This window comes from Taudactylus pleione, unplaced genomic scaffold (genome assembly GCF_031769625.1).
Source record: "Taudactylus pleione unplaced genomic scaffold, aTauple2 ptg000186l, whole genome shotgun sequence".
In the NCBI taxonomy this organism is placed as follows: domain Eukaryota; kingdom Metazoa; phylum Chordata; class Amphibia; order Anura; family Myobatrachidae; genus Taudactylus; species Taudactylus pleione.
This window is the reverse complement of record NW_028284588.1, coordinates 6,412,689-6,438,035: the sequence shown is the minus strand read 5'-3', so window position 1 is coordinate 6,438,035 and position 25,347 is coordinate 6,412,689. Positions and strand designations below refer to the sequence as shown.

General features: G+C 45.0%; 1 protein-coding gene across 2 annotated transcripts in view; it reads right to left on the bottom strand.

Annotated features, from left to right (window-relative positions):
- The window catches only part of CTNNAL1 (catenin alpha like 1), a 333,934-nt gene that overhangs the window by 128,460 nt on the left and 180,127 nt on the right, over positions 1-25,347 (bottom strand). For both annotated transcript variants that reach the window (XM_088476289.1, XM_088476290.1), the window contains exon 7: positions 25,104-25,304. In XM_088476289.1, coding sequence (XP_088332415.1) covers positions 25,104-25,304 — 201 coding nt within the window. The remainder of the gene's footprint in view (positions 1-25,103; positions 25,305-25,347) is intronic.

Below are 25,347 nucleotides of genomic sequence, written 5' to 3'. Positions count from 1 at the left end.
ATGGAGAACTCCCATCCTGCTGTTAGTGGGTAAGCTGTTAGGGCCTGTTTCTGACTCGAACAATGTGGTGATGGTGCCGGACACAATAGAGCGATTAAATTTTTTTTTTACTGCATAATCATTCCAATACAGAGTCAGAGTGGCGATGTCGGATGCAGAGTGGCAATAGCGATGTCGGATGCAGAGTGGCAGTAGCGATGTCGGATGCAGAGTGGCAGTAGCGATGTCGGATGCTCTCCTTCAGAAGTTCTGGCAGATTTCCCCACTGCTGCTGTCACATCCATTAAGACAAACCTGGCTTGGGGGGCCTCTGAGAGAGGGGTAAGGGGCAATTTAATACCAATCAAGTTGACTGCTGCTGCAGCAGGGATCCCCAAACGTCACAGAACTGCTCCCGGGGTTAGGCTCCGCCCCCTGGATTAGGCTCCGTTCTCTGCTGAGCTGCTCTAGAGCAGCATGAGGCAGGGATCTGAGGCAAGGTGCAATGTCTAGGCTAGTACTGGTCGCGGGAGGGAATGGGGCACTTCCACAGCCTGGGCAGCAACCCCTCCCCCCTCCCGAGTACGGGCAGCTAAGCCTCAAATCAGTGGGACCCACTGGGGAATTACACGATTCCCCGGCAGCCCAGTCCAAGCCTGTATGCAATAGGCCTTGAGATACAATCACTGTTTTTATATTTTCACATTTTTACTAGAGATGGCAAAGGCATTTGCAAAGGCTTGTACTTTCCAAAAGTACACTGTAGCAATGCTGATAATGTAGTTTTTTTTAGTCGTACAGGTTTTTCTGTGTGTAACATTCATTCAATTTCCTTATTTTATTATTCAATGTGATTATTTTAAATAGTGAGTGATAATGGATATTTGCTTATGTTTACATAGTGTAAGCAGGTTGTTCCTATACCAAACACTGTTCTCCTGCTGAGACAGTTGTTGCCATGAAAACTAGCAGTTAGCATGAGGTACTAAGGAAACCATTAGATCTATATAAAAAAAAAAAGGCACTTCAGATAAGGAAGAATAATAAAGTAGATATAGAAACAGGTAGGGATAATAATCACAATAGCATAACATAAAAGGAAAGAGGGTTAAGCAAGAAAACAGAGGAACAAGACTATAAGGTCTTGTGTACTATATACACTGGTTTTGTTTGGACAAGGTGAATTAACTCTTCCAAAAGGGGGTGCAACCATGTCATGTTGGGAGCTTCTCACATCCCCAGCGGGCCTGACTTTAAAAGCACTAAGCTACCCCCAGCATCCTAGCCCTAAACTAAAAAGAACACCAGAAATCCTGCAATCTAGCAGGACACACTTCCTGACAGTGCCGTGCACTAGGGTAATGTCCTTACTGTGTGATGTAATGGGACTGGCCCTTCAAAGAGGTATGGATCATCTTGCCAATGTTTACAATGTTGACACTGAACATGTCCAGTGGCGTAACTACTGCCCCCGCGGTGGCTTGGAGGCGCTGGGTAGCTTGGGGGCGACGGGGGCAGTAGCAGTAACTACGGAGGGTGCGGTCGCAGCCCCTGCACCCTCCATCTGCCGGGCACCCGCTGAGTGTGTTACCAGCGGGCGCCCGGCTCCTATTCAAACCCTCCGTCTTCCGGGTCCCGCAGGGCACTATGGGAGTGACGTAATGACGTAATTCCCATAGTGCCGAGGAGCGGACGCCGGGGTATGGACGGCAGCAGCATTGGAGCGGGGATAAAGGTAAGTGTTTGTGTTTTTTCTTTTGTGTGTGTGTGTTTGTTTGTGTGCGCGCGGAGGGGGGGAGCAACTACAGGCGGCTAACTACAGGGGGCTATCTACTAGAAGGGGCACTACAGGGGGCTAACTACAGGCGGCTAACCACAGGGGGCTAACTACTAGAAGGGGCACTACAGGGGGCTAACTACTAGAAGGGGCACTACAGGGGGCTAACTACAGGGGGCTAACTACTAGAAGGGGCACTACAGGGGGCTAACTACTAGAAGGGGCACTACAGGGGGCTATCTACAGGGGGCCATCTACAGGGGGCTAACTACTAGAAGGGGCTAACTACAGGCGGCTAACTACAGGTGGCTAACCACAGGTGGGGCACTACAGGTGGCTAACTACAGGCGGCTAACTACAGGCGGCTAACTACTAGAAGGGGCACTACAGGGGGCTAACTACAGGGGGCTAACTACAGGGGGCTAACTACAGGGGGCTAACTACAGGCAGCTAACTACAGGTGGCTAACTACTAGAAGGGGCACTACAGGTGGCTAACTACTAGAAGGGGCACTACAGGGGGCCCTGCATAATGGGCACTACTACAGGGGGCACTACTTTAATGGGCACTACTACAGGGGGCCCTGCATAATGGGCACTACTACAGGGGGCCCTGCATAATGGGCACTACTACAGGGGGCATTGCATAAGGGGCACTACTACAGGGGGCATTGCATAAGGGGCACTACTACAGGGGGCATTGCATAAGGGGCACTACTACAGGGGGCATTGCATTTTGGGGCACTAGTATAGGGGGCACTAGTATAGGGGGCACTAATTTGATACACAGTTTACAGGTTATAAACTAAAGGAGGGTTGGTGAAGTAGATCTGTCAGGGTGGGATGTAATGGGCATTACTGTTTGGCATAATGTGTATTTGGCATTACTGTGTGCACAATGTGCTATTAGGGGCATTACTGTGTGGCATAATGTGTAAGGGGCATTTCTGTGTGGCATAATGTGTTGTATGTGGCATTACAGTGTGGCATAATGTGAAATAGGGGCATTACAGCAAGTCATAAATTTGTTATAAGTGCTTTACTGTATGTCATTATGTGTTATATGTGGCATTATTGTGTGGGATGTGTAAGGGGCATTGATGTGTGGCATAATGTGCTGTAAGGGGCACTCTGGTGTGGCATAATGTGTTGTAAGGGGCATTCCGGTGTGGCACACTGTGTTATAAGTGGCATTACTTAGTGTGTCATAATGTGTAAGGCACGTTGCTGTATCATGTAACCACACACCTTAAACGTAGTCTTTGGGGGTGTTTGATCTTTGGGGGGGGCGGGGGGCGCCTGAAACTTTTTTGGCATGGGGGAGCAAAATTTATAGTTACGCCACTGAACATGTCAACATGTTTATAATATCAACATTAACCATGTCAACACTGATGTAATGTTGGTATTACTTTTAGTTTAATTCAATGTCTATCCCTAAACCTAACAAAAATGTCAACATTATGACATTTCCAATGTCAACAGTTTTGCAGGTGTCGACAATGATGTTGGCATTTTAACCATGTCGACATAATCAACCATGAGAATGTCGACATTCTGACTACTATCAAAGCTGAATAATTGGCTAAGACAAGTTTAGGTTAAAATTTAATCGCAGCGACGCCATCTTGCGACTGGCCGCAAGACGCCATCTTGAAAATGAGATCGCAAGACGCCATTTTGCGAATGGCCGCCTAAGCGCCATTTTAGATAAACTCACATTTTAGTACATGTGGCGATAATACTAATAGCACCATGCGTTTGCATCTTTCACCTTTCTCATACACACATTAATACACACAATTGCGCTGTTAACTAGTCACATATTAGCGAATGCATAGGACTTTGTATGAAACCGCTGTTTTATTAGCTTTATGCGCACGCATCTGCCCCAAGTTAACTAGCGTCCTTATTTCAAACCCTGAATACCCACACATTACATATTCACACATAAGGTTCAATAAGCTCTAAAGTATATGATTTAAGTTGGTTCAGTTAGTTTAAATGCTGAGAAATAAAGATATTTGATAACTAAGGTATTATACATGCTAAACAAGTCATGTTTGGAGTTGTACTGATGCGTATCCTTTTTACAGTATTCCGGTGTGATCGGTGGGGAGATCGCATCATGCATTCCCGAGTTATAGATCGCAGAGCCTACAAGCAACAAAATGTATATTTTAGAAACAACTGTTAGGATGCTACGAGAGGCGTGAAGAGGAAGACCCCCAGCTGTTAGAGGCAGGGAGAGTCTATTTGAACTAGCCTGTTAAATGTGCTGTAACAGATGCTTCTCCCCTGAGAACCAATGATATCAGCAACAGACTTCCCTATTGTCCTGTATATTCTGGGGGGTATAAATATGAGTGCACGAACGCTGGTTCGGAGTCTTCGTGCTGAATGACGAGGGGTCTCTTGCTGATGCCTATCTCTGGGTCCGGAAGCGCCTGCGTATGTATACTGTACTTGCGGTCTGTATAATTTCCTTTTGTGCCTAAATTGTGTCTTGATCAATTGCGTGTAACTGTCTGAACGTTTACCTGAATATCACTTGTGCTTTGGAACCACAGATTCCACGTCTAAGTCTTTATTTATGGTATGACTGCGTACGCAAATTAGCATCATCCTTAGAAGGTATAGGCAGGACATTAGAAGGTATAGGAAGGTGTGCATAGAGGTTCTGATCCAGTATCGTTACTGCATACCTTTCGAAGCCCGCTGGTGTCAAAATACACATTTTAACAAGGACTTTATTAAAAGACTATAAAGGCATGTAAATGGCTATGGCAAATGGAGCCAAGTGGTTACCACTGGCGCTGTAAAGTAACCATAAAAGACCTGTCGTATAATTACATTAGTTAGTAACAACTGAATAACACTACTATATAGATTCAGGGCCTCATTTATCAACAAGTTTCATCACTCTCAACGAGTGATAAATCTTGTTACATATGATAAACGGTGCTCCAGCCAATCAGCTCCCAACTGTCATCTCAAAAATTACAGTTGGGAGTTGATTGGCTGGAGCACCATTAATCATACGTAATGAGTTTTATCACTCATTGAGAGTGATAAAACTCGTCGATAAATGAGGCCCTCAGTATGGTATTGCTTGTTTAAATAAGCTAGGTGTTGAAACTAATTTGCAAAAAGTGTTTCACATTATAGACATGAGAGTGCTCAGAGGTAGTAGTCGACCCAAAGTTTCATCTGGGTCAGAGTTGTAATGTCTGGGTTGTTTGGTTGGTCATTTATTCTTGTTAGCTCAGGAGGTGGGTCTTGCTATGTGAGCGCAGACCATCTGTGTGTTAATAAAGAAAGCTTATTGAAGTAGCTGCAGTAATCAGTCAGTCACTGAATATCCACATTACCTCACAATTTGGTGGCTAGCAGTGGGATCACAGTAGGGTGGATGATGTGGTGTACCAGGTAGAGGATGTGGCTGCCATGGGAAAGCATATGCCCAAGAACATGAGGGGTACTTGCAGCCAATGACATTAAGGGCCTGATCCTGGGTCACACACAATCCTTATACAATGCTGATGTCCACATCGTTTTTGCGATTATCTGCACATGTGCAAACATTTCAGGAAACTCCTATGACACATGCGATACACAATGTACTCACAAAAGGTGCTGATGCAATCAGGACAGATGGTATCAGAAAGGTGGCAGAAAAGTGATGGGCATTCCTGGCCGGTGACTAGCAGTGCAATCAAAAATGTCTGTTCAGTGGGCGTATTATGGGAGCGTCGCGGGTGTGTCAGTGCAATTGACTGCATTTACAGACGTACAACAGCAAACATAGGAGGCTGTGGTCAGATGGAGAAACTTGCCATAGGGCTGGTGCAATTTTCGACGGTGCAGATGATAGTGGCGTATAAGGGTGCACCATGCACAGGCACTAAAAGTGGGCATCTCAGACCTCGCACATAGGGCCGCAGGGATATACAGGGAGAGAGTTTGTATGCCATTTGCACAAACTCACAGATAGGTAACTGCCAATAAGCGGATGCTGGATTCGCTTTTGCATGCTACTCAGTATCAGGCCTTATATGGGCAAGCCTAGCAGGGGCTACAGTATTTAGGAGTATCCTTGGTCTGCTTCAAATTTATTGCAGTAGCAATAAAAAAATAAAATAAAAAATCAGAAAATACATATGATGGCCAAATTAGGAACATTACCCTGGCTGAGTTCAGCTAGATTGGCATTGAGGGGTTGGGGAGGTCAAAGTAGGGGGGACTAGAAGGGTTACGTGGGAATGACATAGACCAGGGACTAGCCACTTACTGTATATTATGGGAGCTAGGACATGCAGCAAGTACGGTCAAGAGATCTCAGAGTCAGCTAGCCTCTCAGTAACCATCCAAGGACATCCACCAGAAGCGACTTCAATGAACCCTGAACAGCCTCTGGCAAGTAACAGTACATAGTTGACAGATTTGACCAACATTGACTTAGACCTAGGAATAGCAGAGAAGTCTTTAGGTAAGCCGAACAGATGGGCCCGCCAGTAGCAGGACACTTAGGAGTACGCAAGGCTTATGTCTGGCTGTTGTGAAATTTCTGGCCAGGAATTAACCAGGATTTTAGACATTATCTAGCCTTGTGCAGAGTCCTGAACTCATTCCCCTCAGCCAATGCCCATCATTAACAAGTCTTTCCATTAGGTCATCATGGACATCACTGGTCACTAAGTGAGCCCAGCAGGACTGGGAATAGGTTCACATTTACTGTGGAGGACTATGCAACTAAGTATCTGGAGGCTAAGGCACTGGCATCCATAGGTGAACAAGTCACCCAGGCACTCACAAATATTTTTAGCTATGTAGGATTTTCATAGGATGTTGTATCTGACCAAGTGACAAAGTTTCAGGGGAAGGTACTTGAAGCTATGTGGGATATGCCCCCTTTGCACCACTCCATACCATCCTAAGTCCAAAACACTGAGATGGATTCAATGGGACACTGCAGACATAAATTGACTTGGGGCATTCTGCATTAGCCTCCCCGTTTGGATTACTCAAATTCAAAGCAAAGCCCAAAAATGTTCCAGGCATGGTCCAGCATGCTGTGGATGACCTACTACATACAATATGGTAATCTCCAGCAAGACATGGAGGACAACCTGTCACATGTGACTGAGGTATATTACAGAATTTGCAGAATTTACAGAATAAAGACTTACTCAGTCGAAACGAGTTGGTTGGATGGTGCAGCCCTGATGTCCCTTTGCTCTAAGAATGTTTCTACTCCACTGAGACTTTTTACTTTTTACTTCTTTTTTTTGGATGGAGATTTCTACTTGAGTGCGGAACTTTATTAAAGAGACATATGTAAGCTTCTGTTTGTTATTTTGTATCTTTTGGATGTCTTAAATAAATTCACAATTGTGACCAACCATTGAGTTGTGTAGTGGGAAAGATTTATCAGATTTTCTACTATGAAAGATATCTTTATGAGACTACAAATAACTACTAACAAGTAAGCATATATGTGAGCATCTGTGTATTGACATTTTATGTACGGGTTATGAACAAAATATTTTCTGGAGAGACGAGGTGGTTTTTCAAAAGATACCTTTATGGGCGTTTATCTATGATGCTGAAGTAAGCATACATGTGAGAGTTTAAACTATATTTAAGCTCCTTTCTATATTAAGGAGTTAGGTAGAAAGAAAAACCCATGGATTTCTGGTGTATTGATCTATATATTTGCCTCTCTTTTTATTTTTATGTATCACTGTATGAGGACATTTGGGAAGATTTAAAAGATTTTGAACCTTCACCGATGTATACTGCAGAGCCGTAACTAGACTTTTTGGTGCTGTGCCAGAAAGAGCATTGGCGCCCCCCTCATTTTTCAAAGGGACATAACGCACCCAAAAAAGGGCCATGGCTTCATGGGGAAGGGCCAGGGGAGATATAGGAAAGGCCAAGAGATGCTGGGGATGAAATAAGAGGAAGCTACAAGCAAGAATGATAATAAACAGAAATTTGCAGGCCCAAACAGCACCCCCTGACCTGTGGTGCCCTGTGCGATGGCACCGGCCGCACTACCCTAGCTACGGCCCTGGTATACTGTACTTGCTTGCTATGTTAAAAATAATAATAACAACTTCTATATGGTATTGATGCATTCAATTAAAATATATTTTCCTATACAGTACTGTCATTTTAACCAATTCTTCTTAGAATTGAAAAATAAGGCATGCATTTTTAACAACTCTCAGGGTATACAGTAATGGTGCATACACACGGTGAGATTTTTCCTTCAGATCTGAACGATAATGATTTAAAAATCGTTCAGTCGTTCATATCTGAAGGAAAATCTGACATATCTGTCAGATGAACGATTTGAACGATGCGCGTTCCCGATGGTCAGATAACGATATCTGACATCTGATGTGTTTGCAGTCAGACTTGGACGATTTCCATTCATTTTAATGCAGTCAAAAATCGTTTAAATCGTTCAAATCTTTGGTAAAAATCGTTCAAATCGTTCATCTGACAAATCTGACAAATCTGACAGTGTGTATGCTCCATGAGAATTATAGAGCAATGAGGATCAGGAATGCTGCACCTGAAAATTCTTGAGAATCCAAATTTACACATCAGATGATACTGCACATAAATGTATTATATTTGTTGTATTTAAAAACCACTTTAATCCCTGTATTTTTATACCTTGTACGCTTCATACTGCAGCTTCATATTGCAATTGGATTATTAAATTGGCTTTATATTAATGCAATAAAAAGCAAATATTTGGATTATATGGAAATCTAAACTGCAGTAAAAACAAAGTACTACTAAATTTTCACTTGCTTCTTTACATACAAATTAGGAGCTAAGTATTTATTGTAAGCAACAAACAAGCTCACCACTGCATCATTACCATAAAAGAATGCTAATATGGCTTTTGGAAGCCAATTCAAGAATTTTTTTTTTCTGCTTAAACATAACTGTAACTTGCAGTGAAAAGAGAGCAAGTTAAAGAATATTTTGCACAATTTATTGTATTATTTTGTTGCTGCTCTAGATACAGCAGAATAATTCTTACACTTTACACTTGAAGACCTAGAGCCAGATTCAATTGCACATGTCCTGCCGCAGGATGTCTATATGTACAGTAGCTGATTTTTAGTTACAGCGTATGGAGGTGTGAACAGGAACTGTAATTGCATAGTTCGCATCCATTTGAATCTACCCCTTATATTAGATGCTAGTTATAGACATAGTAAAAGTTGTACCACTTTCTTGTGGAATACCCCAAGATCTATAACATGCTTTGCAGCTACCATGTCTGAATAATTACTGTCTGTATTGATCGGAAATGCAAACTATTATTTCAGTTAGAGATTATGTTTACATACATTCATAAAACAAAATTATATCCAATCAACATATAATCGCACAGCAGTCGGCTCCACCCACTCACATATTATAAACTAATAAATATTTTTAATATTAATTAGTAATTGGGGAGGGCTGTTAAAACCACAGAAGAGACTCTGTATAGTTCTAGAAGAAATAACATAAAAAACTTGGAATTGTGCTGTTAAAGTTACATACTATCAAGCACAATACTTAGGGCCCCTGTGATAGCCAATCTTGAATGTCTACCATTTTGTCATGGCCAATAAGACTGGAAGGTGACAATAGTGGCAGGATTTTAGTAGAAGATTGCCATCTGTAGCAATTACAACTAGTTCCAGCATTTTTAGTTAGGGCCTAATTTTTTTTATTATTTTTACACGGTTTTTTTTGGTGTGTGTGTGTGTGTGTGTGTGTGTATGTGTGCTATATATTTATTTACTGAACTAAGCTTAGGCAACACGTGGCTGTTGCAGAACTACACTGTATGCTGGAACCTGTAGTTCCACAACACATGGATCTCTAAAATTACCTGGCAATATAATAACCCAATATCTGCTGTCCAGGTGAGGCAGGAGTAGACCTAGCCTCCAGATAGTAATATTTAGATTCTAGGGGACAGCAGAGAACATACCCCCACATTCAGATTGGCTTTTAAGGTTAAATTTTATTAGAAATCGAAACATGGGGTTATAGCGGAAGTCGATGTTAAACAGCATTTGTATAAGACGCATCAAAGGACAATCATGAATAATCCAACTGGCACATTTACCTCTGTATAACCCTTCATACCTCCATAGAACTAACAGATTGATTGCTTAATTACATTCCCTACTACATAAAAATGTTCATGAAAAGAATATCATCAGAACTCAGGCACCTCTTATATTCATTGCACAATAAATAGCAACAGCACATAAGAGAACGTTAAAGAGCATTGCTTTTATGGCATATGAACTGCTTATTACAAATGTATCTGTGCACTGTAATTCAGAGTTTAATGTTAATTTCTCTACACCAAGGTATACAGAATACAATTGTAAAGATAAATCTGTATTTCCTAACAAGGTCCGGCATGCCATGAACACAATAACTGTATAAAGAATATCATATTGCCAAAAACATTTGCATACAGCATTTCAGCGAACACACTACACCACAAAACATCCAGTAAATCAGATTACTGTACCTAGATTTGATAGGACACATTAAGGAAAACTATGTGAAAAGTATAAAGATCTGGTGAAAGTCACCTGCTCTCCAGACAGAGTCACACAACCCCTCCTGCTGGGCTGCACCGTGTATGTGTGCACATCGTGTTGGTAATAGAAGTTCTGTTATGTAGGAGAGGCGGCATATTACAGAACATCTACAATATATTCCTGGCCTCACCAGTGTAAACACTGATGCCAATTGGCAGGAACGCGCCAAATGTATTTAGTTCATCTAGGGACATTTTCTTTGTCACCAACAAAGTAGCCAAGTATGAGTCCATGTAATATTCCAGTTGTACAATATTAGAAAGCTAACTGTTTTAGGGATAGCTAGTATCTAAGAAGTTCTGGGAAAAATAAGCAAGAAAATGTACCGCTGTACTAGACCGCAATTGCGTGTTCTGAAGAACCCTGGAAGTGGTGATGATCCCCCATTCCCAACATTTTGACACTGCTTAAACATTCCGAGCTGGGGAGGGCAACTAGACTCAAAATTCTTTAGCCTCTTGGGAAGAACAGATTTCCTCTGGTTACCCTGCCCCCTCTGCAGTGATGTAGCAGTGTGTGACCACTGACATCCCTGCTGGAATGCTATGTGAACGGCATTCTGGAGCACATGCACAGGGGACAAAGTGTGATGAGGGAAAATAACAGATATTTTACACCTGGGGTGTGAGGGGATTATACAACAGGGTCTCTTTTACCACAAAGGGGGTGGGGTTAATGAGATCTATTGACACTGGGGGGGCGTCTACTGTCAATGTGTGGAGGGAGGTAATTTTACAAGGGCGACCTATGGACACAGGGGGTGTGAGAGATCCCTTAGGCCAGGCATGTCAAGCATGCGGCCCAAATAAACAATTTCTGCGGCCCCAGAGTGTTGGCTCACATATATATAACATGCGGTCCACACCTCTGCCACGATCGGAGCTCAGCTATGATTGTAAAGTGTTTTAGCTGGCAACGCTGGTCTCTGAAGCAATGAGAAGCCTCTGTTCGCTGCAGAGGCCAGCGTTCCCAGTGATGCAGTGCGCGGGTGACATCATGGCATTTTTTAAATTTGCCCTGGACACAAAAAATCCTAGTTATGGCACGGTATCAGACCCTGGGGGCCAGATGCACTAAGCTCTGAAAAGTGATAAACTGGAGAGTGATAAACCACCAGCCAATCAGCTCTCAACTATCATTTTTCAAACACAGCCTTTAACAAGACAGTTAGGAGCTGAGTGGCAGGTCGTTAATCACTCTCCAGTTTATCACTCTTCAGAGCTTAGTCCATCTCCCGCTCACTCCCAAAACAGCAGAAGAGGCACCACAGCCAGCAATGAAACACTTTTCCCTGGTGTTGACAACTCAAACTGCACTTTATAACAATTTATAATGGAGAAATATATAAAACCATTTCAACTACTTCCATTTGTCTAATCTGGGAAAGGAGTCCTATTTCTGACTACTCTTCCTGAATGTAACCAGGGGCAGAACTATGGGAGACAATGGAGGAGCCTGTAACCGGGCTCCAGCTCTGAAGGGGCACCTCCTCCATTGTCCACATCATATTCACCCCACTTAGGGCTGTAACTATGTACCCGGAGTGTACCGTCACGACCACCCAATACATGACACCCCTTCCCAGCACCTGAGAAGCCACCATACACTAGTGCAGAGCTCCATGTATGGCCATCAGCTGCTGCCTTCGTCTATCTATAGCCTGTCTGCATGCAAATTGCTACATTACAGTGTCAGTGGCTGTCACAGAGGGTGGTGAAGGGGGGGGGATACCAAATTATAACTTGTCTCCGGGCGTCTGGGATGAACAAGACAAGGTATTCCTGTCGTGGGTCACGGACTGATTCCAATTATTCCTATATCGTATAGTGACCCCCAATAGTTGTTAAAAACATAACCTTATTGAATCGTTAAAATAAGGTCAACAAAATATTATTTTTTTTTTTATTAAAAAAAAAGATTTGCCACAAACATGATTATTTCATCAATTGTAAATGTGTATGTCACACTCGTTGATTTATTAAAGTTGGATGCAATCAAATTATATTGAGACTGCCTTTCTTATCACTCACAAATATATCCTGTGGTATATACCACCTATGCCTTATCTATTTAATTATAACCACAAGTGAAGTAATATTGAATTCCGTGATTTATATAATAGCTATCAAAATCATTATGTACCAAAGTAAGGATAATTGTAATATTAAAGTGCACTGGTACTGTATAGTTAACAATCCTCTAGATCAGGGGTCAGGGAACTTTTTTACCTTTTACCCCAAAATATATTTAGATACGCCGACGTTACCCCCTTCATTTGAAGGGAAGATATTCATATAGTAGTGCCCCCATATAATGCCCCTGTAGAAGTGCCCCCCATATAAGGCCCCTGTAGTAGTGCCCCCATATAGGGCCCCTGTAGTAGTGCCCCCATATAAGGCCCCTGTAGTAGTGCCCCCATATAATAACATCTCAGCGGGCGTCCGGCTTAGAGTCTCCCTGCGGTGCCGGGCTGGAGGACACTGGCGCCGCACCCGGCGCCAGTGACCTCCATTCCTAGAGGTAATGGACGGACAGCCGGGCATGCATTACCCCCAGGAATTTCATTTTTACCCCATTTGGGGTAATTTACCCCTGTTCCCCGACCAGTGCTCTAGATCCCACACATCAATATGCTGCATGTAATAATTTCCACCTCTGGAACTGATCCACTTTGCAGGCTAACGATTGTATTCATGCATTTAAGTAAATCATACTCTGTAATGTGCAAAATGCTTATTCTGAGTAACTTAGGGCCTGATTCAGAGACTGACACTACTGCGATCACAGCTGCAATTTCATACGCAACGCAGCAGTGAAAATATGTTGTTAGCAAAGAAACCTCGAGCATAAAGACGCCCACTGCTGCCTTCTTGCATATCCACGTAAATATCAGTAACGTCGACGGCCATCTTACCCTTGCAGCAGGTCTGACCTGTCGCAGCCTAGGGAGCTCTTCTGACACGCAGAGCTGCGAATGCACTCGCAGTGGCTCTCCTGCGTTTCGCAGACCCCATCAACATCCCCAAATGTTCACTTTCTGTCATTCACTCTGCAATGGGTCTCCGTGGCCTGCGTAATCACAGTGCGATCGCAGAGATGCCTTCGCGCAAGTGCACTGCAATGCAGACGCACGCGCAATAGAAAACACAAGCTCGGTCAGCGTGAACATTGCATTAGCGTCCATCTCTGAATGAGACCCTTAGTCCCACAGTATAGAAAATGGTATTGTGATGTCTCTATTATTTAATTAGGAACTAGATCAGTCTCACACATAAATAAGCTGCATATAATTACTCCTGCATCAGGAGCTATCTGATTCCGCAGCTTGACAATCCATTGTTACAGAGTAATCAATTCAGATCCCAGTTATGCGTTAGAGCTGTTGTCTCCCAATTAGAGATTCATTGTTTACATGCACATATACAGTTCCTTAAGTACTAATCTGTACTTATTACCCATGCACATATATAGTTCCTTTAGTACTAATCTGTACTTATTACCCATGCACATATATAGTTCCTTTAGTACTAATCTGTACTTATTACACATGCACATATATAGTTCCTTTAGTACTAATCTGTACTTATTACACATGCATATTGGATAATTTTTTTATGGAAAATGATCAATTTCAAATTATCAAATCCTCCATGTTACTATAATATTTAACATCACTCCTGGGCACAGATATAATTAGTTAAATTGTTACACTTTATTTCATATAAACATAAATTCATGTGTAGATGTGCAGTCACTATGGTTAGTGTGTGGTTATTGTGAATCCGTTAAATTATATTGTATCATATTGTAGCATAATTGTATCCAGACATAGTGTTGTAACATCATCGTGTCTAGACATAAATCTCTAATTGTCACACATCTCGTTAGTATCCAGTTAAGATTTAATATCATTTCTGAATCACATTATTTTTTATGTGTGAAAAAAAAACACACCAAAGTTTGCCTCAGTAGGGCTAATTAGTCAGACACATGTAGATAGGGTATAACATAAGAATCCTCAAATGTACTATCCTCATCAATTGTTGGTAATGTATCTGGTGTGTGTGTCTGTGTATATATATATATATATATATATATATATACATATACACACACACATACATACATACATACATATACATATATACATATACATATATATATATATATATATATATATATATATACACACACATACATACACACCCCACAGATTGATTGCTGGTAACACAGCTGGTGTATTTGTGCAATGCAGGAGGATTCCCTAGCTGACCATGAATCACCCTATTGTTTCAACCCTATTGTATTGCGGATATGGTAATGCGTCTCTCTCCCTATTGACAACAGATACATCAAGCATCCATTGAACATTTCAACATGTTAGTGTGATTTAGTGGAAACACAAGTTAAAAACACACAGGACATGTCATGCAGTGCGCCTCCCGTGGCGTCCTGACACGTTTCGCTAATTCAGCTTAGTCATAGGATCAACCTGACTATCGGGTTGCAATAAAATATATCCTGGTTTCCCACCAATCGGCTTCTAGAATCCCTATTGAAACATCTCAAAGCCAATGAGCTCTGCCTGTCAGCTCTCTAATTCCCATTGAGAAGACATCGGGAGTAGAGAAGGGCACAGCAGTAGTAAGCGTCCTGCCATTACTGACAGCATATACGTCAATAAATTGCCCCTTTCAGCGGTCTAATTGGCTAGGAAATTGCTAATCTTAAAATACCAAGGATCGAAGAGAGAACTAAAAAAGTAGGTATCTATTAAGGAGAATAAACACTTAGCCCTATCAATGAGCGCTACCAATATTTTTCTATAATATAATATAACTATAATATAGGTATAGTACATTATTAAAAGGAGCCACAAAAATTGAAATCATAATCCCCCAATGTGACCAAACAATATATTTATTAATAAAAGTAGCACAAAAATTTAAGTCATAATCTCCCCACAGCACAGCATGATGTACCCTTGCCCTCAGTGGTAAACGCAGGATTTCTAGAGGGGGGTTTCCAAATGCTTGATTTTAGAGTGAGTGTGGCCAGTACATGAAGAGGGTAGAATTATCCATCTTTAATATGCATCATACAAAGTGTATTGTGTATCATAATTCCAGCATGTACAGGACCAGCAATCACAGTAAACCATTAGATGTGGCAATAGGCATGAGCTGAATGTGTTTTTATTAAGATGTGAGCACCATTCCAGAGTGTTAGACCAAGTCCAGGAGTCTGGGGGAGCAGCAGAACAACCTACTACTGCCCTGGACATATATGTACATATTGGGCTCTATAGCAGCAAATCCATAACAGTGAACGTTTTCCAGATATCCTATTTGGTGCACAAGTTATTTATTACTGGCTGATACATGTTAGAAGATCCACAGGTGATGCTAATTATTTCATTTGTGATACTGAGAAGAACATGCAGCACTATTAAAATTCTATTATAGTACCATTTCTATTGTGGTCATGGTGTGGGCTGGGGAGGGGGGTTTCCAGGCAGACTGAAACCCCCCCTTCGTTTGCCTATGCCTGCCTATATGTAATCTTGCCTCAAACTGGTCAAGCCAGGGCTGGCAATCCTCTGAGAATGGGCATCCCCCCTCAAAAATGCATTAACCCCGAGAAAGCATAGGGCACTTCACTGCAACCAGTCTATTGTAGGTTTCTCATTTATACTTCTTTCTTCCAAAAAGGTGTCTTTTTTTTTTTTCACTTGCATTTTGTTAGTTGCAAGGTTCCGCAGTCCCGCCTCCTCCGGCCAATCTAACCTTGGCGACGCAGGGAGGCACCATTTGCCAGACGCCCGCTGAGATTGTAATCAGCGGGCGCCCGGCTCCCTCCCCGCAGCGGCAGCCAGAGACTCGAGCTCACTCGTGAGCTCCGGGCTCCGGCTCACGCAGTGCACTATGGGAGAGACGTCATGACTCATAACGTCTCTCCCATGGCTCAGAGGAGCAGCCGGGCGGCGTGGACGTGGACTGCAGCGGGACTTAAGGTAAGTAATAGCTCTTTTTTTATTTTGTAGTGCAAGCAGCTTTTTGTACTGGGGGCATTACTTGTGGAGGAGGGGCATTACTCGGTGGAGAGGGGGGCATTACACCTGGGGGCATTACTCGGTGGGGGGGATTACACCTGGGGGCATCACTCAGGGGGCATTAATATTTGGGGCATTACTATTGGGGCTCTAATACTTGAAGGCAGGGCATTACTACTGGGGCACTACTACAGAGGGAGCATTACTATTAGGGGCACTAATACAGTGGCATTACTACAGGAGGTATTACTACAGGAGCCACAACTACAGGGGTATTACTATTGGGCACACATAGGGGGCATGACTACTGGTGGACATTACAATTGGGGGAACAACTACAGTGGTATTACTACTGGGGGTATTTATACAGGGGGCATAACTACAGGGGGCATAACTACTTGGGGCATTACTACTTGGAGCATAACTACAGGGGGCATGACTACTTGGGGCACTATTAATGGGAGAATTACATAAAGGGCACCACTACTGTGGGCACGGACACTACTGAGATCCCCACTGTGCATACCCCAAGTTCGTCACATTTAATATGGGCCCCCACATGTTTGTTGCCCAGGGGCCCCCACAGACCTTAATCCGGCCCTGAACATAGTGATACAGCAGTCCTGGCATTTCTGTGTACTTTTCTGGGATTAAGCATGTTCAAGAAACTTTCAGAATCTCATTTATGTTACTTTAAAGTAAAATAATATAAACACGGAATAAAATTTACCCATCACAAAATGATCACACAGTTACCTGCAAACAAGAACTAAAACAAACTGCATGGTAAACAACCGTTAAGATTATTAATGTGATCATAATGTGAACGAACAAATTATTTAGGCATTATAGCTAGTGAAAAGTTGTTAAGAGACTGGCAGGACTGGCCTTATATCCTGAAGTGCTATTCAGTGTATCACATTACCCTAATGTGCTTGCATGCCTTGGCCTTTTGTTATGGCGATTGCACACTCATCATCATAAAGTGCCACAGACCATAACTTGTTTCACGCTAACAGTCAAATTGCATTCATATGGTAATAGAATTGGTCACCCTTCATTGATGTCAGGATGAGCAAACTGTACTGCACCACTAAACTATCAGCACAATAGCCATTGATATAGTAAAATGAAGCAAGGTTGAACATTCCTCTTTTACAGCTCAGACAGTACTGTTATGATTGTGCCTAAGTGACTAAGCTGAAATTACAAAAAAGTAGACCGTTCCTACATAAGGAGGCCAAGAACCCAAAATTGCAGGATCGACAAACCCAGCCATGATTCTGAGTAACTGCACAGATCCACTTCTCTTGTTCCACAAAAGTTTCTCAGTATATGTTTTTAATTAATATAAATAGCCAACAGCATATTATAATTTGCGTCACAGTTTTCTTGTGTGTCTGTTACTTTGGGTATTATTGTCAGTATTTTATCCTTACAATAATAATGTTCCATTATCAGTAGACATTTTTTGAAATAATATGAGATATGGTAAGAACTTACCCTTGTTATCTCTATTTCTACAAAGTCCATAGAGTTCCATAGGATACCTTGGGGTATAGGTGATGACGTCAGGCATTGGGCACCATAGAGTTAAGTTTTCAGCCTCCCAGGATGCACTAGGGTCCCCCTCCTATACCCCTCCCCCGAGCCAAGGCATCTCAGTTATTTACCAAGCCATAGGCCGGAGGAGGAGGAGGAAGAGAGAGAAAAAAGATCTGGACACACACAAGAATCACATTCTCACCAGAGGGAGACGGAAAAACCGGTGACCAGAGCAAAGCCCATCTGCAGCACAGGTGCGACAGGGTGGAAGTCCTGTGGAACCCTATTGACTTCGTAGAAATAGAGATAACAAGGGTAAGTTCTTACCATATCTCATATTTTCTACTTCAGGGTCCATAGGGTATCCACAGGATACCTTGGGGAAGTCCCAAAGCAGTATCCTTTAAGGGTTGGGACGCTCCTGTGCTGAAAGCAGAATCCGCTGCCCGAAGGAAGCATCCTGAGAGGCAAAGGTGTCAAACGCATAATACCTCACAAAGGTATGGACAGAGGACCACGTGGCCGCCTTGCAGATCTGGACTGCAGAGGCACCACGTCGAGCTGCCCATGAAGGATCCACAGACCTAGTGGAATGAGCCTTCACAGAAGGAGGAACCGGCCGGCCTTCATGAAGATAAGCTTCTGAAATTGCCATACGGATCCAGGCTGCCAAAGTTTGCTTTGAAGCAGGCCAACCCTTTTTACGGAAGCCATAGAGGACAAACAAGGCGTCCGACTTCCTAAACGAAGAAGTGCGGTCAACATAAGTCCTTAAGGCCCGCACAACATCCAAAGTGGCCTCACCCACTGAAAGGCCAGGTGAGTTAAAAGCCGGTACAACTATTTCCTCGTTAACATGAAACTGGGAAACAACTTTGGGCAGAAATTCAGGACGAGTGCGTAGCACTGCCCTGTTCCCATGAAAAATCAAGAAAGGGGGTCTACAAGAGAGAGTCCCTAAATCAGAATCCCGTCTGGCCGAAGCTATGGCCAGAAGGAAAACAGTCTTAGCTGTTAGCCATTTAAGATCCACTGAGCCCAGTGGTTCAAACGGCGGTCCTTGGAGAGCCCTCAGGACCACAGCCAAGTCCCAAGGCGCCACAGGTGGAACAAACGGCGGCTGAATTCGCAGAACGCCTTGCATAAAGGTGCACACATCAGGGATTGTAGCAATCCTACGATGAAACCAGACAGACAGGGCAGAAACCTGCACCTTCAAAGAAGCAAGGCGAAGCCCATGGTCTAGTCCCGCTTGTAGGAAGGCTAGTACTCTAGACAGATGAAACTACCGCGGTGCATAAACTCTCGGTCGACACCCCTGGAAGAACGTATGCCACATGCGATGGTATATTCTCGTGGAAGACGGTTTCCGAGCTCTTAGCATGGTTCGCACTACAGAGCTGGAAAATCCCCTGGACCTCAACATGGCCGTCTCAACAGCCACGCCGTCAAAGACAGCCGAGTTAGGTCCGGGTGAAGACAAGGACCCTGTGACAGAAGGTCCGGTCGTAGCGGCAACCGCAGAGGACTGTCCACGGACAGACCCTGAAGGTCTGAGAACCAGTGCCGTCTGGGCCATGCGGGAGCTATCGACAGGAGTGTCCCTCCTTCCTGTTTGAATTTCCGGATTACCCGCGGAAGAAGGGCAAACGGAGGAAACAGATAAGCAAACTGGAACGTCCACCGGACGGACAGAGCATCCACCAGAGACGCCTCTTCGTCTCTTGTGCGAGACCCATACACCTACAACTTGTTGTTGTGCCAGGACGCCATGAGGTCGATCTCTGGAAGACCCCACCTGTCCACCAGCAGTTGAAAAACATCCGGGTGCAGGGACCATTCCCCCGGATGAACGTCCTGGTGACTGAGAAAGTCCGCTTCCCAGTTTAGCACTCCCGGGATGAAGACCGCTGATATGGCCGGAAGATTGCGCTCCGCCCATACCAGGATCCGGGGGACACCTCCACGAGAGCCGCCCGACTTCGGGTTCCTCCTTGCCAATTTATGTAGGCCACGGTGGTAACGTTGTCTGACTGGACCTGCACCGGGTGACCTTGGAGAACCCGATGTGCCTGCTGGAGAGCATTGAAAACCGCTTGGAGTTCCAAGATGTTTATTGGAAGCTCTGCTTCTGCCCGAGTCCACCTGCCCTGGAACAAGTGTGGACCCGAGACTGCTCCCCAGCCCCGAAGACTGGCGTCCGTTGTTAACAGGACCCAATTCGCCACCCAGAACAGACGACCCTTGTTGAGATGGGTCGTCTGCAACCACCAGGCTAGGGACAGGCGAACCTCCGGAGTGAGCACCATCGTCTGGGACTTTAGACTCTGAGGCAGTCCATTCCATTTGGACAGGATCAGGTGCTGCAGAGGTCTGGAGTGAAACTGGGCAAATTCCACCATGTCGAATACCGACACCATGGAGCCCAGTAACCTCATCGCCGAGTGCAGAGACACCCGGCGACTCTGTAGACAACCGTGCACCCTCAACTGCAAGGCAGAGATCTTTTCCCCCGTCACAAAGATCCTTTGCTGTCCGGAGTCCAATAAGGCTCCGAGGTGCAGAATCCGCTGAGACGGGATCAGGGTGGACTTCTGCCAGTGTATTAACCAGCCGTGCCGTTGCAGTACCGCAATGGTCAGGTCCAAGTGGCGTAGAAGGAGCTCCGGAGATCCTGCCACTAAGAGAAGGTCGTCCAAGTACGGCAACATGCGGACTACCTGCAGCCGCAGGGAAGCCGCCATGACCGCCATCACCTTGGTGAAAACACGTGGTGCTGTCGCCAGGCCAAAAGGTAACGCCCGGAACTGAAAGTGGTCGCTGCGGATTACAAACCTGAGGAACTGCTGATGGAGCAAAAGAATAGGAACATGCAGGTAAGCGTCCTGTATGTCCAATGACACCATGTAGTCCCCAAGTTCCAGCACCAGAATGATGGACCGTAGGGTCTCCATCCGAAACTTCGGCACCCGCAAAGACCTGTTGAGAGCTTTGAGGTTGAGAATCGGACGAAACGACCCATTGGGTTTCTGCACCAAAAAGAGATTGGAATAGAAACCCTGGCCCTTCTGGGAGAATGGAACAGGCACTATAACTCCAGCCTGGAGCATAGTGTGCAAGACCTTCCGCAGCTCCGCGGCTTTGTTCCGGTCTGATGGTAGACCCGTGGTGAAGAATCGAGCCGGGGGTCTGTGCCGGAAGGAGAGGGCATACCCGTGTGAGACCACATCGAGAACCCAAGTGTCTGTCGTGGTGACCGACCAACACCGGGCGAACTGCAGCAGGTGGCCTCCCACCTTGGGATCGCCCAAAGGGAGGCCCGGACCGTCAGGCCGCAGGCTTGTCATCTGGCTTAGGGGCTGGACGTCTGTTACTCCAGGCCTGCTTCCGGGGCTTGGCCGATTTTTTGGGGCCAGCCTGTCGGGGAAAGGACTGTGCTTTAGGCCTACCCTGGGCCCTATAAGGCCGAATGGACGACGTACCTGAACCGGTAGGAACTGCAGCAGACGGGAGACATGTCGATTTGGCTGCCGCCAGCGTGGCTACAATTTTGTCCAGGTCCAGACCAAAGAGAACTTCTCCGTTAAAAGGCAACGCTTCCAAACCCTTTTTGGAATCAGCGTCCGCCTTCCAAGATCGCAACCACAAGGTGCGACGAGCAGCTACAGCTGCCGAAGAAATTCGAGACGCCAGGGTAATAATATCCAAAGCCGCTTCGTTGATATAAGTGGCCGAATCCCGGAGATTGGCGATCAACTCCGTCTGTTCAGCCGAACAGTCGGATTCGAAGGACACCTCCAACGTATCCGCCCAGCGCTCCATAGCTCTGGAAACCCAGCAAATGGCCATAGCTAGCTGCGCTGCCCCCCCCGCAAGGGAATAAACAGACTTTAGGCAGATCTCCACCTTGCGGTCCGTAGCATCCTTAAGGGAGGACATGGATGGCATGGGTAAAGTGGCATTACAGACGAGGCATGTCACATGAGAATCCACCTGTGGAGGGGATTCCCACTTAGAAAAATAATTATCCGCGAACGGATAAGCCACCGCCAAACGCCTCTGCGGCTGGTATCGTTTGCCAGGCTGTTTCCACGCCTCCTCTAAATGGTCCACCAACTGACCCGAAAGAGGAAAGACTGTGGCGTCACCCTTAACATCCTTAAAAAAGGCATATTTGAATTTAGACACCAGAGGAACTTCGTCCTCCATCACCAAAGCTGTGCGGACTGCCCGAATAAGTCCAGGAATTTATACCTTGGACCTAGCGTCCGCCTCCTTAGTACGGAGAGGTTCCTGGTCAGAAAGATCCAGAATCTCCCCATCATCAGACGTCACTTCGTCATCCTCATAAGGAGTAGACAGAGACGCCACCGGCCGCTTATGTGGCCGCAACACAGACTCCCCTTGTAACACCTCCGACAAGTGCTGTACAGAACTAGTCAGGGAATTAACCCACGCCGGCTCCTGAGAGATCGGGAGAGGGGAAATAGGGAGACTGCGGGGTACCACCAATTGCCTCGGGAAACCCTGCATGCGTGACGACACCACTGATTGCTGGGACAATCCCATCTGCGAGAACGCGGGCTGCGGAGCTAACTGGCCCACCAAGGTTGTAAGCGCCTGAGCGAAACAAGCCCAGGGCAGCTCCTGTACCGGTGCTGTGACCGTAATTGGCCGCGCCAATAAAAAACACTGCTGGCATAGGCCCTCCGCGCTACCCTCCCCCTCCGCTATAGGTACTTTACACGTAGTACACTGAAGATGGAGAGGAAAGTCACTCTCAGACATGATGGTGGAAAGAATGTGACCCCTCTCACCAATACTTTTAGTATAGCGAGAGACCACCCTGCAGCACCGCACCGCAAGGGCTTTAGCAGAAAGAGCAGGGACAGTGATAAGGCTGACAGTTAGAAAGTAAAAGTACAGGCAGCAGCGCTAGCACAGTCACATACAATGCAAAGAAAATCAATTCCTGCACTAACAGCGCTGATAAATCAACTACACAGACACAGAGTCTGGTAGGACACAGCGCTGCATACACAGACCTGACCACAGCGGAGGAGAGGTATGCGGGGGGACCCAGACCATGATGCCTCCGATCATAGGCTTCCAGCAGTGTTCACCATGCGTTGGGAAAGATGGCCACCGAGGAGCATAGAGGAGGCTGGCCTGGGGGAGGAGCGCTGCCACAGGGCCAGTCGGCGTGTGCAGAGAGGGCTGTGTGCAGCGGGGGAGGCGCCGGCTGTGAGACAGGGAAGGCACGCTCCCCTGGCATGCATTTAACCCCTGGGATGCCGCAGCGCAACCGCTCTGACGCGGTCCTGCTGTCCCAGGGGGGTAGTGGAAGCGCAGGTTAGTACCTGGCTCCACGCTGCAGCCAGTCCCCAGGGAGCCCCCTGCCTGGGGACTCTGGACCATGTATCAGCGGGGACCCACCGCGGGACCCCGCTGCTTACCTGCTGACCCCCTTAAATCCGGCCATGGTCTAAACATCTGGGGTCACCGCTAGCTGTGACCATAGATGCCTACCAGCATCGGTACCGGTGTTCTGGTACCGGTGGGGGTGTAGGGAAGACAGCATGGACGTCAGGACTGACTGTCCATGCTGTACTTCCAGATGTGCAGCCACAGCTGCATAGAAAAAACTTCAGGGGCTCTTCATGGCCCCCCTCTAACAGGTGCAGCCGACTCCGGCCGGGGGCTTGGTACGTAACTGAGAAGTCTTGGCTCAGGGGCGGGGTATAGGAGGGAGACCCTAGTGCATCCTGGGAGGCTGAAAACTTAACTCTATGGTGCCCAATGCCTGACGTCATCACCTATAACCCCAAGGTATCCTGTGGATACCCTATGGATCCTGAAGTAGAAATATTACATAATTATGTTCTATAGATCCAACCGCTCAAATTTATTAAATGGGACCCCTAACCCTACCCACAGTCATTCATTAGATACACTCAAACAGACATGTCTTTCCTACACACTTGGCGATATTTTACCCGATATGATCGTGACAAATATGCCCAAATCTTGAGTCCCCACTCACGATCACGATGCGATGTGCATCCCCGCTGGTCGCACATCGCATCTTCAGATCTGCCGTGCTGTAGGACAGATCTGCCAATCTAGGACACGAGCACTGGAAATAGAAGGATGCACGATAGATCGTTTGTCACATTGGACACATTTTTACACCAAATCGTGTGCAGGAGTGACGGGGAGCTGCCGGGGAGAAGTTCAAGGGAAATCATACACATCGTGGGAACGTGTGCAGATCGCCAAGTGTGTAGGCACCATTAGAGAAGTGTCCAGCATTTGGGACCAAATGGCTGATCTTTATTTGCTCCCATACATTACCAGATTATCATTCCAACCAGCCAAATAATTGGATGGTTGGAGGAAAGTTGGTCTGGTGTACGGCCAGCTTAACTTTCTATTTGCAAAGTTACTATGAAATGGGATTAACAAATGAACTGTTGATGGAAGAATTTCTAAAAAATGATTGCACTTCTGCTTTACTAAGCAAGAGGAGAACAGCAAAATCCTTAATGAAAGTAGAAGCAGCTAGCTGGTCAGCTACAACACTGGATACCACAAACCTTTGGTTTTAAAATATACTTTGCTAGTTGCAGCAGGAGAATGGACAACTGTAGTCCACTTCTCTCATAACAGAACTACTGCAGAGGAATGAAAGAAACTGCTTAACATATTAAATATCAAGTATAAACACTCCAAGTACTCCACTATTATTCAGCTCAGTAATACACAACATTTGAGAATATAGCTATAATATATATATATATATATATATATATATATATATATATATATATACATATACACACACACACACACACACACACACACACACACACGTACATTAAAGTCAAATACTCTTTGACTTTAAAGTTGGATGGAGTTCATCTAGAGATATACATTCCATCACAAACTGTTCTGACTGTACTGGAGAAGACAGTAGCTGTAGCTCACCCAATCATCTTCACTCACAAAAACACATATCAATTTTCCAGAAGATACCAACAATAGTAAATAAAAAAGAAGAAAAGAGGATTTTGCAGAATATAAAAAGAATTACTTTGTTAAAAAGCTCTTACAGCTTGCATCCACACTGAAACCAGCTGTTCTAGCTCCATCTTGGCTTGGTTAGACAATTCCAGAATGCGTTCTCTGTTCTCATGGCTAGTGTAAGCAGAGTCAGTGAAGTCTTCAGTATGCTCCAATATAACTTCTAACATAGTGGAAACGTTCTCCTTCGAGAGGAAATACAGGTTATCTCTGAGTCCTTCAACTTTACTCTGAAGTAGAAAAAAAAAAAACATTTAGAATTTAAACAACTAC